Source organism: Pituophis catenifer, unplaced genomic scaffold, assembly GCF_029215685.1.
Source record: "Pituophis catenifer annectens isolate HBS135680 unplaced genomic scaffold, rPitCat1.0.hap2 SCAF_16, whole genome shotgun sequence".
Taxonomy (NCBI): Eukaryota; Metazoa; Chordata; class Lepidosauria; order Squamata; family Colubridae; genus Pituophis; species Pituophis catenifer.
This window is the reverse complement of record NW_027256896.1, coordinates 15,661,019-15,676,157: the sequence shown is the minus strand read 5'-3', so window position 1 is coordinate 15,676,157 and position 15,139 is coordinate 15,661,019. Positions and strand designations below refer to the sequence as shown.

The 15,139-nt window shown below is 45.0% G+C and overlaps 1 protein-coding gene across 1 annotated transcript in view; it reads left to right on the top strand.

The window, feature by feature from the left end:
* DNAH3 (dynein axonemal heavy chain 3) overlaps nucleotides 1-15,139 on the top strand; it is a 93,379-nt gene that overhangs the window by 58,283 nt on the left and 19,957 nt on the right. Inside the window, 9 exon segments of the mRNA XM_070955392.1 lie at nucleotides 1,124-1,303; nucleotides 3,123-3,246; nucleotides 3,350-3,506; nucleotides 4,499-4,642; nucleotides 6,979-7,645; nucleotides 8,229-8,394; nucleotides 9,591-9,807; nucleotides 11,563-11,745; nucleotides 14,357-14,555. Of these exon segments, the coding sequence (XP_070811493.1) occupies nucleotides 1,124-1,303; nucleotides 3,123-3,246; nucleotides 3,350-3,506; nucleotides 4,499-4,642; nucleotides 6,979-7,645; nucleotides 8,229-8,394; nucleotides 9,591-9,807; nucleotides 11,563-11,745; nucleotides 14,357-14,555 (2,037 nt within the window).

Below are 15,139 nucleotides of genomic sequence, written 5' to 3'. Positions count from 1 at the left end.
GACTTTCTGGATTCCCACCTCCTTCCTGAATCGTGTTTCGTTTCGACCATGGTTTGTGAAGTCTGGGTTGTAGAAACTGCAAATCGTGGCTTGCAGAAGTCAGTGGCGGGATTCTCCCCTTGTGCTAAGCTATAAGCCACAGCTGAGCTGGAAAAATTATTTATTTATTTATTTATTTATTTATTTATTTATTTATCTATCTATCAAGAACATATTAGGTAATTTATATAATTATAAGCATGAATTGAATACATAAAATATATACAGTAAACGGATAAATCAATATCCTTTCTAAATGGGTCTAAAAGCTCTCTGTATTTTACTTAAAAGAGCCACAGTGGCACAGTGGTTAGAGTGCAGTACTGCAGGCTATTTCTGCTGTTCACCAGCTGCCAGCAGTTTGGCAGATCGAATCCCACCAGGCTCAAGGTTGACTCAGCCTTCCATCCTTCCAAGGTGGGTAAAATGAGGACCTAGATTGTTGGGGGCAATAGGCTAACTCTGTAAATTGCTTAAAGAGGGGTGTAAAAGCACCGTGAAGTGGTGTAGCTATAGCTTGGGAAGGAAGGAAGGAAGGAAGGAAGGAAGGAAGGAAGGAAGGAAGGAAGGAAGGAAGGAAGCAAGCTACCTGCCTACCTACCTACCTACCTACCTACCTGTGGTGGCACAATGGTTAGAATGTGGAATTTCAAGCTGACTCTGCCCACTGTCAGGAGTTCAATCCTGACCGGCTCAAGGTTGACTCAGCCTTCCATCCTTCCGAGGTGGGTAAAATGAGGACCCAGATTGTTGGGGGAAAATAGGCTGATTCTGTAAACCTCTTAGGCTAAATTAAATCTTGAGCTAAATTATTTAATTTGGTTTTAAATTGTTTCTAACTTTTGTATTTATGTATTTTATTCTGTGCCTGTTCACCGCCCTGAGTCCTTCGGGAGTAGGGCGGTATATAAATTTAATAAAACAAAACATAAAACAAACTTAGAGAGGGCTATAAAAGCACTGTGAAGCGGTATATAAGTCTAAGTGCTATTGCTATTAAATGTATCAACCTTCTTCCTACCTGTGTGAAAATAACAGCTAGGTTTTCCCTGCTGTCTGAGGCATAACCATATTTTTTTCCTAGATGACTTAAACATGCCAGCCAAGGAAATATACGGGGCTCAACCCCCAATCGAACTCCTTCGGCAATGGATGAACCACGGCCACTGGTACGATAAGAAAGATACCACAAGGTTGGATATCGTGGACGTCCTCTTCCTTTCGGCCATGGGTCCTCCCGGTGGTGGAAGAAACGATATTACAGGTAGGGAGTGGGCTTCCAACTCAAGAAGATGCGGTTGGTCGAATGGGGTCGGACTAGAAGACCTCCAAGATCCCTTCCAACCCTATTATTTTATGTTCTCATAGCACATTTAGTTGGTGGCTGACCACAGGATTCCTAGCCAAAATGAGAATCCCAAGAAAGGAGCCCGTTTCTTTCTTTTGATTTGTTTTCTGGCTAAAATCTTAACCAACACTTTAAAAGTTTTCCTTTTTGGCAACGTTTCGACACGCTCTCAACTTGTCATCATCGGGCCCCTACTTTCAATTTAGAAGCTGTGGGTTCTTTATATATTTATATATATATAAATATATATAAAGAAAATAGATATTGTACCTTTACAGGGAGGATACATGAGATGTGGGTGTGGCTTACTGATGATGGCTAACGAGCCAGAAATAGATCTATATAAGTCTCTCACTAGGCAGCATAAGGCCTGCTGGATGCCAGAAGAAGAAAAAAAAAAGCCCAGAATCGAGTGGATGTGACTCCACTGAGCTAGGACTGTAGAAAAATCTTGGTTACGTAGGAAAAACCTGGCTAAAAGAAAAACACACATAAAACCTACGAAAAAGTAAGAAAATATATATAACTTATATATATTATATAAATAACTCAAGGCGGTGAACATACTACTCCCTCCTATTTTTCCACAACCCTGTGAGGACGGCTGCGCTGAGAAAGAGGGATACCATCTTGACTTTGGCCGTACTCTGCAGACATCCCTACAGAAACTCTTAAAACATAGAATCGTAGGATTGGAGGAGACCTTAGAGATCTTCTAGTCCAGCCCACTGCTTGAGCATTATAACATTCTGGACAAATGGTTGTCCAGTCTTTTCTTGAAGATCTCTGGTGATGGAGCACTCACAACTTCTGGAGGCAAGCTGTTCCACTGATCACTGACTGAAAATTTCTGCTTTTTTCTATTTTTTTTTATTTTCTTGCGTTCAGGCGCTTTGCAGAATAGGTCCACCCCCCCCGTCTTCTCCGTGACAATTCCTCAAATATTGGAAGACTTCTATCGTGTCTTCCCTAGTCCTTCTCTAGAAACACACTTGCTTAGACATGTACTTCGTCAGACGACCCTTAGACTTTCTACCCTCACAAGAATTCGGGGGGGGGGGGGGCAGCTTTGGGACAAAGGGCCATGGGCTACAAGAGTTCTCAAGCCTCATTGGTATGGCCCCTAAGTCATCAGGTGCAGAGGTCACCTGGGACTTGTGGAGGGACAACTGTAGTTTAAGAAGAGTTTGCCAGTAGACTCAAATATCTGCTTTAGGTGACCTAGAAGGAGATGCAGAGTGTCCAATCCAGGGGTGGGCTTCAAAAAGTTTAGCAAGGGGTTCTCTGCTCGGTTGCTGGGTGGGCGTGGCCATGGTGGGTGTGGCCTAGCCGGCCTCCTGCACCAGCGGGGGAGGCGTTTTTGCCCTCCCCGGGCTCCAGAGGCTTTCCTCAAGTTTCTGGGAGGGAAAAAACCGCTTTCCCAGGCTCCGGAGGCCCTCTGGAGGCCGGAAACGGGCCCATTTCTGGCCTTCCTGAACTTCCGGTAAGCCCGTTTTTCACCCTCCCTGAGCTTCCATGCGCACCCTGCACTTATCTGCATCCAAAATGGGCCTCATGGTGACTCCTGGGAGGGGGAGGGGAGGGATGGGGTCGGTGGGGCCAGCCAGGAGTGGGATTTGGAGGTTCTCCAAACTGCACAGAATCTTAGCTAGAGGTTCTCTCGAACCTCTGCGAACCCCCAGCAGCCCCACCCCTGGTCCAATCCTGCGATCTTCTCCTCTCCTTGCATCTCCAGGTCGCTTCCTGCGACATCTCAACATCATCTCCATCAGCTCTTTCGACGACGAGGTTTTAACCAAGATTTTCGTTTCCATCGTAGACTGGCATTTCGGCAAAGGCTTTGAGGCCAGCTTTTTAAGGTGAACGTCTCCTTCCCAACCTACGTTGCTGGATCTGTGGCTTGATATTTTTCTGACTCATAATCGCCTCTCTTTTTGGCTCTTTTTTTTTTTTTTTGGAAAGGCTTGGCAAAATGTTGGTTCATGCGACCATGAATATCTACAAGCTGGCCATGGAGAACTTCCTTCCCACCCCTTCGAAATCTCACTACGTCTTTAATCTACGTGATTTCGCCCGGGTGATTCGAGGGGTGCTGTTGTGCCCACATACACATTTACAGGTGTGTTCTTCTCCTTCTCCTTCTCCTTCTCCTTCTCCTTCTCCTTCTCCTTCTCCTTCTCCTTCTCCTTCTCCTTCTCCTTCTCCTTCTCCTTCTCCTTCTCCTTCTCCTTCTCCTTCTCCTTCTCCTTCCCCTTCCCCTTCCCCTTCCCCTTCTCCTTCTCTGTCTCCTTCTCCTTCCCCTCCTCCTCCTTCTCCTCCTTTCCCCTCTCCTCCTTCTCCTTCTCCTTCTCCTCCTCCTTCTCCTCCCCCTCCCCTCCCTCTCCCTCTTTCTCCTTCTCCTTCTCTTTTACCACTTTGGGCGTCAAGGGACATACAAATTCTGGTTCTTGAACTTCTGGCGGCCTCCACCAGGCGAAAAAATATTGGGCTAAAATTAGAAGTTGGATAAAAGAGATAATTGGTTACAATGTGGACTTGAAACCAGAGATGTTTTTACTGGGGATATTGAACAGAACCTACAGTAAAGAAATTAGATAATTTCATTTTGCATATAATTACAGCGGCAAGGATAGTCTACGCACAGTCCTGGAAAAACGAAAAGGTACCAACAGAGGAAGAAACAATTAAGAAAATCCTGGACTGTGCGGAGATGGATAAATTAACGAAAGAAATAAAAGAAAAGGAAGACACAGAATATTATCAAGGATGGACTAAGTGGTACGATTGGCTCAAGATTAGGGAAAGTAAAAGTGAATAAATGATGTGATGAATGTGTAAAATACTGTAAATGAATAAAACTGGAAACAAAGGGACGATAAAGATAAAGATAATAAAGGATGAGAAAAATGGGAAATGTAGAAAATAGAAAGTAAGAGGAATGAAACTGATACATAAAAAGAAACCCATTTGTGTTTTGTATGTTGTGTTGTGTTGTTGTTGTTGTAAAATCAATAAAAAATTTTTAAAAAAAAGTTACCAGAGAAGAATCTTACAATTCTTTTTTTTTTTTTTTTGTTTTATACCCTTCCCGCCCTTCCTTTCGTTTGGCAGGATGGAGAAAAGCTGATCAGGCTTTGGATTCATGAAGTGTATCGAGTCTTTTATGACCGCTTGATCGATGCCAGCGACAGAGAAGTGTTTTTTAATATGATGAAAGAAACGACCTCTGACTGTTTTAAACAGAGTGTCGATAAGGTGGGCCTTTTAAAGCAAAGACAGTTGTTGGGGTGGTTGCACAGAGGAGGAGAGTGGCAACCCAGGAGGAATAGGTAGTCCTTCAATCACAGCCACAATTGAGACCAGAATTTCCATTGTTAAGCAAGTAGGTTGTTAAGTGAATCACACAACCTTCTTTTTGGACATGGTTGTTAAGTGAACCGCTGCAGAAAAGTGAACCACGTGGTCATTAAGCAAATCCGGTCCCTCCCCCTCCCTCCTGACTTTACTTGTCAGAAACGAGCTGGGAAGGTCACAAATGGTGTCAGAGTATTTACAGCGTGGCTACTATTTTGAGACAACCCAGGAGCAAAATACAGGGCACCGAGGTTTTGTCTTTACAAACAGTGGTTTATATACAATTATATACAGTATAAGGGACGCGGTGGCTCAGCGGCTAAGACGCTGAGCTTGTCGATCGAAAGGTCGGCAGTTCAGCGGTTCGAATCCCTAGTGCCGCGTGACGGGGTGAGCTCCCGTTACTTGTCCCAGCTTCTGCCAAACTAGCAGTTTGAAAGCAGGTAAAAAATGCAAGTAGAAAAATAGGGACCACCTTTGGTGGGAAGGTAAGAGCGTTCTGTGCACCTTTGGCATTGAGTCATGCCGGTCACATAACCACGGAGACGTCTTTGGACAGCGCTGGCTCTTCGGCTTTGAAACGGAGATGAGCACTGCTCCCTAGAGTGGGGAACAACTAGCATATATGTGCGAGGGGAACCTTTACCTTTACCTTATATACAGTATATATACATACACGTGCTAAGCAAAGCCAGGCAATCAATCTTCTTCAACTCTACACGGAGAACTACAATGCAGATACATGAGGAGAGAGAGAGACGCCCTCTAATGGCCTCCTTTATATAGACAGCTTCTTAAAGGGCAATAACCCTGCTGACTCATCCTCAGTGGGCCACATCCTTACAATGGCTGGTCAGCTTTAAATCTGCATTACACTGACAAATGGAAGTCACATGACCCCAGGACGCTGCAACTATCCTAAACACATGCTGGATGGGAAGTACCTGAATTTTGATCCCATGACCATGGGGATGCTCCCATCAGTTGTAAGCAAGAAGATTGGTTGCAAGTCACTATTTTCCCAGTGCTGTTGTAACTTTGGTCACTCAACGAGTGGGTTGTAAGTCGAGGACTACCTGTAATGTAAAAGTAATACAGACATCAGCATCAGAGGTGGTATTCAGCAGGTTCTGACCAGTTCTGGAGAACCGATAGCAGAAATTTTGAGTAGTTCGGAGAACCGGTAAATACCACCTCTGACTGGCCCCGCCCCCATCTATTCTCTGTTTCCCAAGTCCCAGCTGATCGGGAGGAAATGGGAATTTTGCAGTATCCTTCCCTTGCCACTCCCACCAAGCCATGCCACACCCACCAAGCCACGCCCACAGAACCAGTAATAAAAAAAATTGAATCCCACCACTGATCAGCATGTGTAAAATAATGGAATGCACCATTGGGAGTGAAGTTTTTCTGCTAAAAAGAAAAGCCAGATCTTTGCAACTTTACGAATGAATAGGAAGTGGGAAGCGCTACAGATTTTAGGGGGGGAATTTATTTCACAGAGATGGACCCACAGTTTGAGAAGGCTTAGAGTCATAGGCTACTTCAAGAGCGGGAGTGATGTTTTTTGTTTCTCCTTGTGGTGAGACAAGATACCTTCACCATACAGAGGAGAGCTTCTAATTCTAACCCAAACCTTTGAGATGCTCCCCACCCCGTGTAAACAGTCCTTGTAAGAATAACAAGCTGTTGTGACCTGTTGGCCGCCGGCCCCTCCAGTAGCCAAATCAGAGGAGGAGGAGGCGTGGGAGTCAGCATCAGGGCAACCTGAGAGCTCTGAGGGGGAAATGGAGCTGGCAGAGAGAGAGAGAGAGACAGAGACGGAGCCCCATCATTCCTCAGATGAAGAGTCAACAGCCCCCAGGTCTGGAGGTGGCTGATGAGGAAGAGGAAGAACAGCTGGGTCCAGTGCCTGAGGTGCGGCAGTGCAGAAGGCAGAGGAGAGGAGAGCAGTGGAAATCTATGGGCCGGTCCTTGGGACGAAAGAGCCACCGCTGCTAGCAAAGCCCCACCCTAGCTCTGGGGATAAAAGGCAGGGGGTGGAGATGAATAGGTGTGGCAGACAACTATTCATCTCCCTGCCGGACAGACTTGTTAGACTGTGAGATAAACTTTTTGCCAGGGCATTCGTGATAAAGGAATCTTTTGAGTTCATGTCAAAGGGTTTGTCATGTTTGAGGAGCTGGGTCAGAACACAAGCCCAATTTATCTAGGATCCTCTTTTATCTCTTCCCCAGGTACTAAGCCATCTGTCTCCCACTGGCAAAATCACGGATAACAACATTCGGAGTCTCTTTTTCGGAGACTATTTTAAGCCGTCCAGTGACAAGAAGATATACGACGAGATCACGGATTTGCACAAGCTGACATCGGTCATGGAGTACTACCTGGAGGAATTCAACAACATCAGCAAGGCGCCCATGCCTTTGGTTATGTTTAAATTTGCCATCGAGCACATTTCCCGCATCTGTCGGGTCCTGAAGCAAGACAATGGCCATCTGCTACTGGTGGGCATCGGCGGGAGCGGCCGGCAGAGTGCCACCAAGCTGGGCACCTTCATGAACTCTTACGAGCTCTTCATGATTGAGATCACCAAGTTCTACAGCATGAACGAATGGAGAGAGGACGTTAAGAAGGTCATGTTGCAATCGGGAGTGGCCAACAAGAGCACGGTCTTCTTGTTCTGTGACAACCAGATCAAAGATGAGTCTTTTGTGGAGGACATCAACATGCTTCTGAACACGGGGGATGTGCCTAACATTTTTGCAGCAGACGAGAAGGCGGACATCGTGGAGAAAATGCAGAGCGCGGCAAGGACCGAAGGGAGGAGAATCGAAGCTACCCCTTTGGCCATGTATAACTTTTTCATTGAGCGCGTGAAGAAAAATCTACACATTGTTCTAGGTATGGCTAGGTCTATATCTTTTGATTCAGCAGCTCAAGAAAAATTTAGAGATTGTTCTATGTATGGCTAGCTCTAGGACATTTTGATTGAGCATCTCAAGAAAAAAAATCTATAGCTCAAGAAAAATTTACACATTGTTCTAGGTATGTCTAGGCCTACATCTTTTGATTCAGCAGCTCAAGAAAAATTTACAGATTGTTCTAGGTATGGCTAGCTCTAGGACATTTTGATTGAGCATCTCAAAAAAAAAATCTATATTTAGAGAAGATACATCAATTTTTAATTGAGCGTATCAAACAAAAATATATTTCGATATGGATAAACCTTGTCACTTGTTTATCAAGCACATTGTGGGAAAAAAGGGCAGTGTTTTTCAATATGACAAATTTTGGATAAGTTAAACCATGGCTTCCTTAAGTATGAAACCTGTTCCTTTTTCAGCCTAATTTCTGTAAATGTGACTGGGTTGGGGGTAGGAGTTAAAGGGCCCTGTGATCCAACACCTCCAGCCAAAATTAGATCAGGAATCATGCTAACAATGGATTCAGGAGATCTGAAAAAGGATCATCATCTCTTTTTCAGCAATGAGCCCGATTGGAGATGCATTCCGGAATCGTTTACGGATGTTCCCATCACTGATCAATTGTTGCACTATTGATTGGTTCCAGAGATGGCCCACAGATGCTCTGGAAATGGTTGCCAACAAATTCTTGGAGGATGTGAAGTTGGAAGATGAAATAAGAAAATCGTATGTTATAAAATGACAAATTGTTTTCCCTTTCTTTTCTTCTTCGATTAACTTGCTTTATAGGGTAAAAATGCTTGCAATGCAGATTAAGATGTTTTCTAATGAATATGCAAATGATGAAGCTGTAAAAATAATAGGCAACCTTTGCCACATACCATATTTTTCGGAGTATAAGACACACCGGAGTAAAAGACGCACCTATCTTCTTTGATGAGGAAAAGAAGAAAAAGAAATCTGCCTCTGCCTCTGAGCAATTTTGCCTCATTGCAACAAACAGCAAACAGCCTGCTTTACTTTCATTTTCGTTTTCAGCATAGGTTGATTAGCACAAGGAAAAAAAAAATCTGCTCCAGCAATTTACCTCTGTGTAGCAAGCAGCAGAAACAGCTGAGAGCAAATCAGCTGAGAGTCGCGAGGCCGATTCAATCAACTTGTGCTAATTAGGCTGTGCTGAAGCTGAAAGGAGGTGTTTTTTCTTGCTGTTTGCTGCAAGGAGGTAACTGCTGGGAAGCAGAGGCCAAAGGGTGGGGGCCAGAGGATGGGCGGGGCTACATCCAGTGTATAAGACGCACCTAAATTTTTATCCCCTTTTAGGGAGAAAAAGGTGCGTCTTATACTCCGAAAAATACAGTAACTCATAACAGCAGCAAAATGGCGGAAGGACACAGAATCAAACTTAAAAGTTCAGGGCAGTTAAATTATCCGCATTCATACTGGAATAAATAAGATCAAAGCTTATATAAGTGACATATAAATTACTAATGATAATTATTGAGTCCTTTGATGATGAGGAATGTCATTTATAATAACTATTAAGTCCCTTGTCCATTTTAGTATCTAAGTATTTTTTTTTACGGTTGAGTTTTGGTGCATCTTCATTCAAACTGACTTTGTTAGTTTGGCTTAATCGTATCTTAACTATGAACACTGCCCAAACCTCCTAAACCAATCCAGGTAGTCCTTGATTTACAACCAGGGCTGAAATGCTATCGGTTCGTACGGGTTCATGCGAACCGGTAGCGGTGGCGGCAGGTGGGTGGGAGAACCAATAGCGGCGGCAGCACGAGGCTCCGCCCACCTGCCCGGATGTCGTTACTTCCTGGTTTTAACCTGTTTTAACCTGTTATATTTTCATAGAGAAAATCTGATTTTTTGATCCCATTAACTATTTCTAACCTGTAAATGTTTTCCTGTAGGGTTGTATTCATGTGTAAGTATTTTCAAGAAAATGTAAGGGAACTCTCGGTCAGTTATTACAACATTCTTCGAAGACACAATTATGTCACGCCCACATCCTACCTGGAATTAATTCTGACTTTCAAAACCCTGCTCAACGCCAAAAGGCATGAAGTGGACTTGATGAGAAACCGCTACCTTGTAGGCCTTCAAAAACTCGACTTCGCAGCTTCACAGGTACGTTCTGGGCTTGGGTTACTAGCAAAGGAATATTTAATGATGGCTTTTTTTTTGCCGGAAGCCAAGATTTGTGGGTTACTCTGGTCCCCTAGCTAGTTTGCTCCCACTTTTCGTTCTTCCCGTAAGCAGGTCAAAGAAATCAGGAAGGACAGTTTATCGGGACCTGGGATTGTGATTCATTTGCTCCAAAGAAATGAGGATTATAAATTAGGAATAAGATGTAGCTTGTTAGCTTCACATCCAGTCCACAAGCTGGCTCAGTCCAGGTGTGTTTGAAGCTCAAATCCACCATCCTCAAATGGCATTGGAATGGATCACAGTTAAGCTAATGCTCAAGACTTGTAGCGCTGCCCAATAATCCACCCACCCACCTAGCCATCCATACATCCATTATTATCTGTCTGTCTGTCTGTCTGTCTATTTATCTATCTATCTATCCATCTATCTATCTATCTATCTATCTATCTATCTATCTATCTATCTATCTATCTATCTATCTAGGTCTTTGGTTATTTGGGTTTTCTCCCGCATAAAATTATCTATCTATCCATCCATCCAGCCATCCATCCAGCCAGCCAGCCAGCGTGAAATGCTACCAGTTCGCACTGGTTTGGGCGAACATGTAGTAAAAAAAATGCTACCAGTTCCTCCAAATCAGTATTTCCAACGATCAGCTGTGCCGTGCAATTTAAAATCGCTAGAAAGCAGGAAAATCTGCTTTCTAGTGAATCTAAATTGTGCGGCACAGCTGTTCCACCCCTCACTGTTCTACTTAGCTTCCCGAGCCTCCTTTTTCTGTGCAAAGCGTGGGTTTGGTGCGCACTGCACATGTGCGTGCATGTAGCGTGTGTTTCGCATGTACTGCACATGCGCACACTTGGCGTTGCTTGGCACACAGCACACAGGTGCGGGCAGCAAACCAGTGGCAAACCAGAGAAGATTCACCACTGCACCCATCCATCCGTCTATCCATCCATCTATCAATCTTTCCATCCTTTTATCCTTCCATCCATCCCTCCATCCCTCCATAATCTATCTATCTATGCATCCATCATCCATCTTTCCATCATCTATCTATCCATCCATCCTCCATCCATCCAACCATTATCTATTTATCCATCCATCATCTATCTTTCCATCATCTATCTTTCTGTCCATCTATCTATCCATCCTTCTATCCTTCCATCCATCCATCCATCTTTCCATCCATCCATCCACAATCTATATATCTATGCATCCATCATCCATCTTTCCATCATCTATCTCTGTCCATCCATCCTCCATCCATCCATCCAACCATTATCTATCTATTTATCCATCCATCCATCCATCCATCCATCCATCCATCCATCAATCTTTCCATCCTTCTATCCTTCCATCCATCCCTCCATCCCGCCATAATCTATCTATCTATGCATCCATCATCCATCTTTCCATCATCTATCTCTGTCCATCCAACCTCCATCCATCCATCCAACTATTATCTATCTATTTATCCATCCATCCATCATCTATCTTTCCATCATCTGTCTTTCTGTCCATCCATCCATCCATTGATCCATCCATCCATCTATCCATCTTTCCATCCATCCATCTTTCCATCTATCAGTGCAGTAAAACTGACTGAATATGTAATAGTCAAGGAAATATTGAAATCTGCAATTCTGTAAGTTGAAGTCCACACCTCTTCAAGTGGCCACGGTTGAGAAGCCCTGCTTTGTTGTATCCAGATCGGTCTTGTCCCCCTTGCAGGTTGCGGTCATGCAAGTAGAACTAACGGCCCTTCAGCCTCAGCTGATCGAAACCTCTGCAGAGACCGAGAAGATGATGCTTCACATCGAGAAGGAAACGGGCGAGGTCGATGCCAAGAAAGAGCTGGTGGCTGCGGACGAGAAGGAGGCCAACGAAGCCGCCGCTGTGGCACAGGGGATAAAGGTAATTTCTTCTGGATATGGGCACCCCATCATTCTTCCCACAATGCCTCAAATAAACCATGGCTTCTCCAATCATTCTTCATTGAATAAATTAACTACCCGTATTTTTCAGAGTATAAAACGCTCTGGACTATAAGACGCGCCTACCTTTTTTGGGGAGGAAAACAAGAAAAAAAAAATCTGCCTCTGCCTCCCAGCAATTTGCCTCATTGCAGCAAACAACAAAAGCCTGCTTTAGTTTCATTTTCATTTTCAGCACAGTCTGATTAGCACAAGAAAAAAAAAATCTACCTCCCAGCAATTTGCCTCCTTGCAGCAAACAGCAGAGGCCCGCGTGGCAATAGGCAATGTCAATCCCTGCAGCCTGAAACAGCTGAGGGTCGGGAGGCCGATCCAACCGACAATCAGCTGCTCCTGCTAATCAGGCTGCACTGAAGCTGAAAGGGGCTCTTTGCTGCTTGCTGCAAGGAGGTAAATTGCTGGGAGGCAGAGGCCAAAAGGTGGGGGCTAGCAGGTGGGCGGGGCTACATTTGGTGTATAAGTCTCACCCAAATTTTCACCCTCTTTTAGGGGGGGGGGGAGTGTGTCTTATACTCCGAAATATACGGTAGGCTTGTACATAATGCAGGTACAAATTGTCCTGCCTTACCAGTTGCAACTCCATCGCTAAGTGACACAGTCGTAAAGTGAAATGCCCATGACTGCGCTGACTTAACAATGGCAGTTGTGGCGGCCCAGATTGCAGTCGTTAAGCGAATCACATGGGGTTGTTAAGTCGTAGGTGCCAGCCAGTTGCCAAATGCCTGAGTTGCGATCATGACTGTGATCAGAGACCCTGCAATGGCCACAACCTTGAGGAATGTTTGTTTAAGCCAACTTTATCGACGCCGTCGTATCTTTGAACGATCACTGAATGAGAGTGGTCTGTAAGGGAGGATTACCTGTAAATTCTGGGTTATAAACCACGCTACAGCTAGGTGGCAGCACCTGTTTGACTTTAGTTGATCTTAAAAAACTATGAGTAGGGTAGGCACGAATGAATAATATTCCCTTGCTTTCTTGAAAAGAAGACAAAGCAAACTACTTGCCTAAGAAAACTAGACGATCGAGTCTGTGAAGTTACCAACCTGGGAGATTTATAAATCCAATATTTTGATAAATATTTTGCTAATGATGATTCTGGCTTAACACGAAGCAATGCTTAATGCAAAGAAGGACCAAGGCAAGGGTGACATGATAGCGGTGTTCCAATATTTGAGGGGCTGCCACAAAAAAGAGGGGGTCGACCTATTCCCCAAAGCGCAGAAGGCAACACAAGAAACAGTAGATGGAAATTTATCAAGGAGGGAACCAACTTTAGAACTAAGGAGAAATTTCCTGACAGTGAGAACAATTAACCAGTGGAACAACTTGCCTCCAGAAGTTGTGAATGCTCCAACACTGGAAGTTTTTAAGAAGAGAAAGGACAACCATTTGTCTGAAGTGGTGTAGGATTTTCTGCCTGGGCAGGGGGTTGGACTGGAAGACCTCTAAGGTCCCTTCCAACTCTGTTATTCTATTCTATTAACCATTGTATGCAAACCAAACCATAGGGTGGGGAGCTCCAACACTGGAGGATTTTAAGAAGAGACTGGACAGCCATTTGCCTGAATTGGTATAGGGCCAGGATGGCGAACCTATGGCACACGTGCCCAAAGTGGCCCAAAGTGGCACACAAAGCCATGTTGCCTGGCACGCGCGGCCTTGCCTGTTTGTCTTCTGAGTTTCTGGCATGCATGGCCACACGATGATCAGCTGTTCTTCACACACGTGGTAGTGCTGAAAATTGGTCTGTGCATGCGTGCCAGCCAGCTGATTGTCGGGTGCGTATGCACGCCAGAACCTGGAAGTTCAGTTTATCCGGAGCGCGATCCCTTCATGTGCACAGCAGTGATGAAAACCAGTGTGCGCATGTGCGCCAGCCAGCTGATTGTTCGGCTTTTCAGGAGCGCGGCCCTGCGATGTTTCCATGCGAAAGGTTTGCCATCCTTGGTATAGGGCAGTGATGGCTAACCTTTTTGCTGTCGCGTGCCAAAAGCGGGAGGAGCACAGGGGGGTTGCGCATGTGCGTGCCCACACCCATAATTCAATGCACCCTGCCCCCTGTGGTCAATACACGCATGATCCCCCCTGTGCAACCCCACTTTTGGCATGCGATGGTCTGGTGGGCCCAGTAGACCTGTTTTTCGCCCTCCCCAGGCTCCAGAGGCTTTCTTGGAGCCTGGGGAGGGCGAAAACTGCCTTCCCCACCACCCCGGAGGCCCTCCGGAGGCTAGAAACAGCCTGTTTCCTGACTTCTGATGGGCCCAGAAGGCCTGAAAATCAACTGGCCGGAGCGCACATGCACACTGGAGCTAACCTAGGGCAATGCTCACGTGCCCACAGATATGATTCCGCGTGCCACCTGTGGCACCCGTGCCATAGGTTCGCCATCACAGGTATAGGGTTTCCTGTCTGACAAGGGGGTTGGATTAGAAGACCCGTCCAACTCTTGGGTTATTCTGTTAACGTTGACTGCGCAATGTGGCATGTCAAAGGGTGGCTGAACTTGTGCTTCTTGTATGCGATCGCAGGAAGAGTGCGAGGGGGATCTGGCAGAAGCCATGCCCGCTCTTGAGGCTGCCCTTTCGGCTCTGGATACCTTGAACCCTGCGGATATCTCTCTCGTCAAATCCATGCAGAATCCTCCGGGGCCTGTCAAACTCGTCATGGAGAGCATTTGTGTCATGAAAGGCATAAAACCCGAAAGGAAGCCGGATCCGACTGGAACTGGTAATAACAATTATGATAATGATGATGGTTTTGCAAAAATGACAAATTCTGTGTTGCTGGAGTAATATTACTGAGTGGTAGGATATATCCCTTTTGCTGCTCTTGGGTTATCATTATCTCCTATTATCACCTTCATTTTAAGAAATCAGTGACTGCGGAAGCATCATTTCCAAGAAAGCTGCATTTCCTGTATTACATGCTCTGCAGATTTCCCTTCTCCTGTTCAAAATTTACCCTGTTTCCCCGAAAATAAGACATCCCCTGATAATAAGCCCAATTGGCCTTTTGAGCGCATGCACTAAAATAAGCCTCCTCCCCCTGAAAATAAGCCCTTCCCGAAAATATTTAAATGCAGAGCTGGAAATCAGGTAAGATGGCAAGAGGAGCCCCATCTTACTCCACATGCCTCAAAATAATAAGACCTCCCCGAAAATAAGCACTTATTTCGGGGCTCAAAAAAATATAAGACAGGGTCTTATTTTCGGGAAAACATGTTATATACTACTCTTGTTGTTGTGACCTAATTGGGTGAAACAGTGCATCATAGGGCAATCATTTTTGAGCAAAGGTAGCTCAAATGGGCT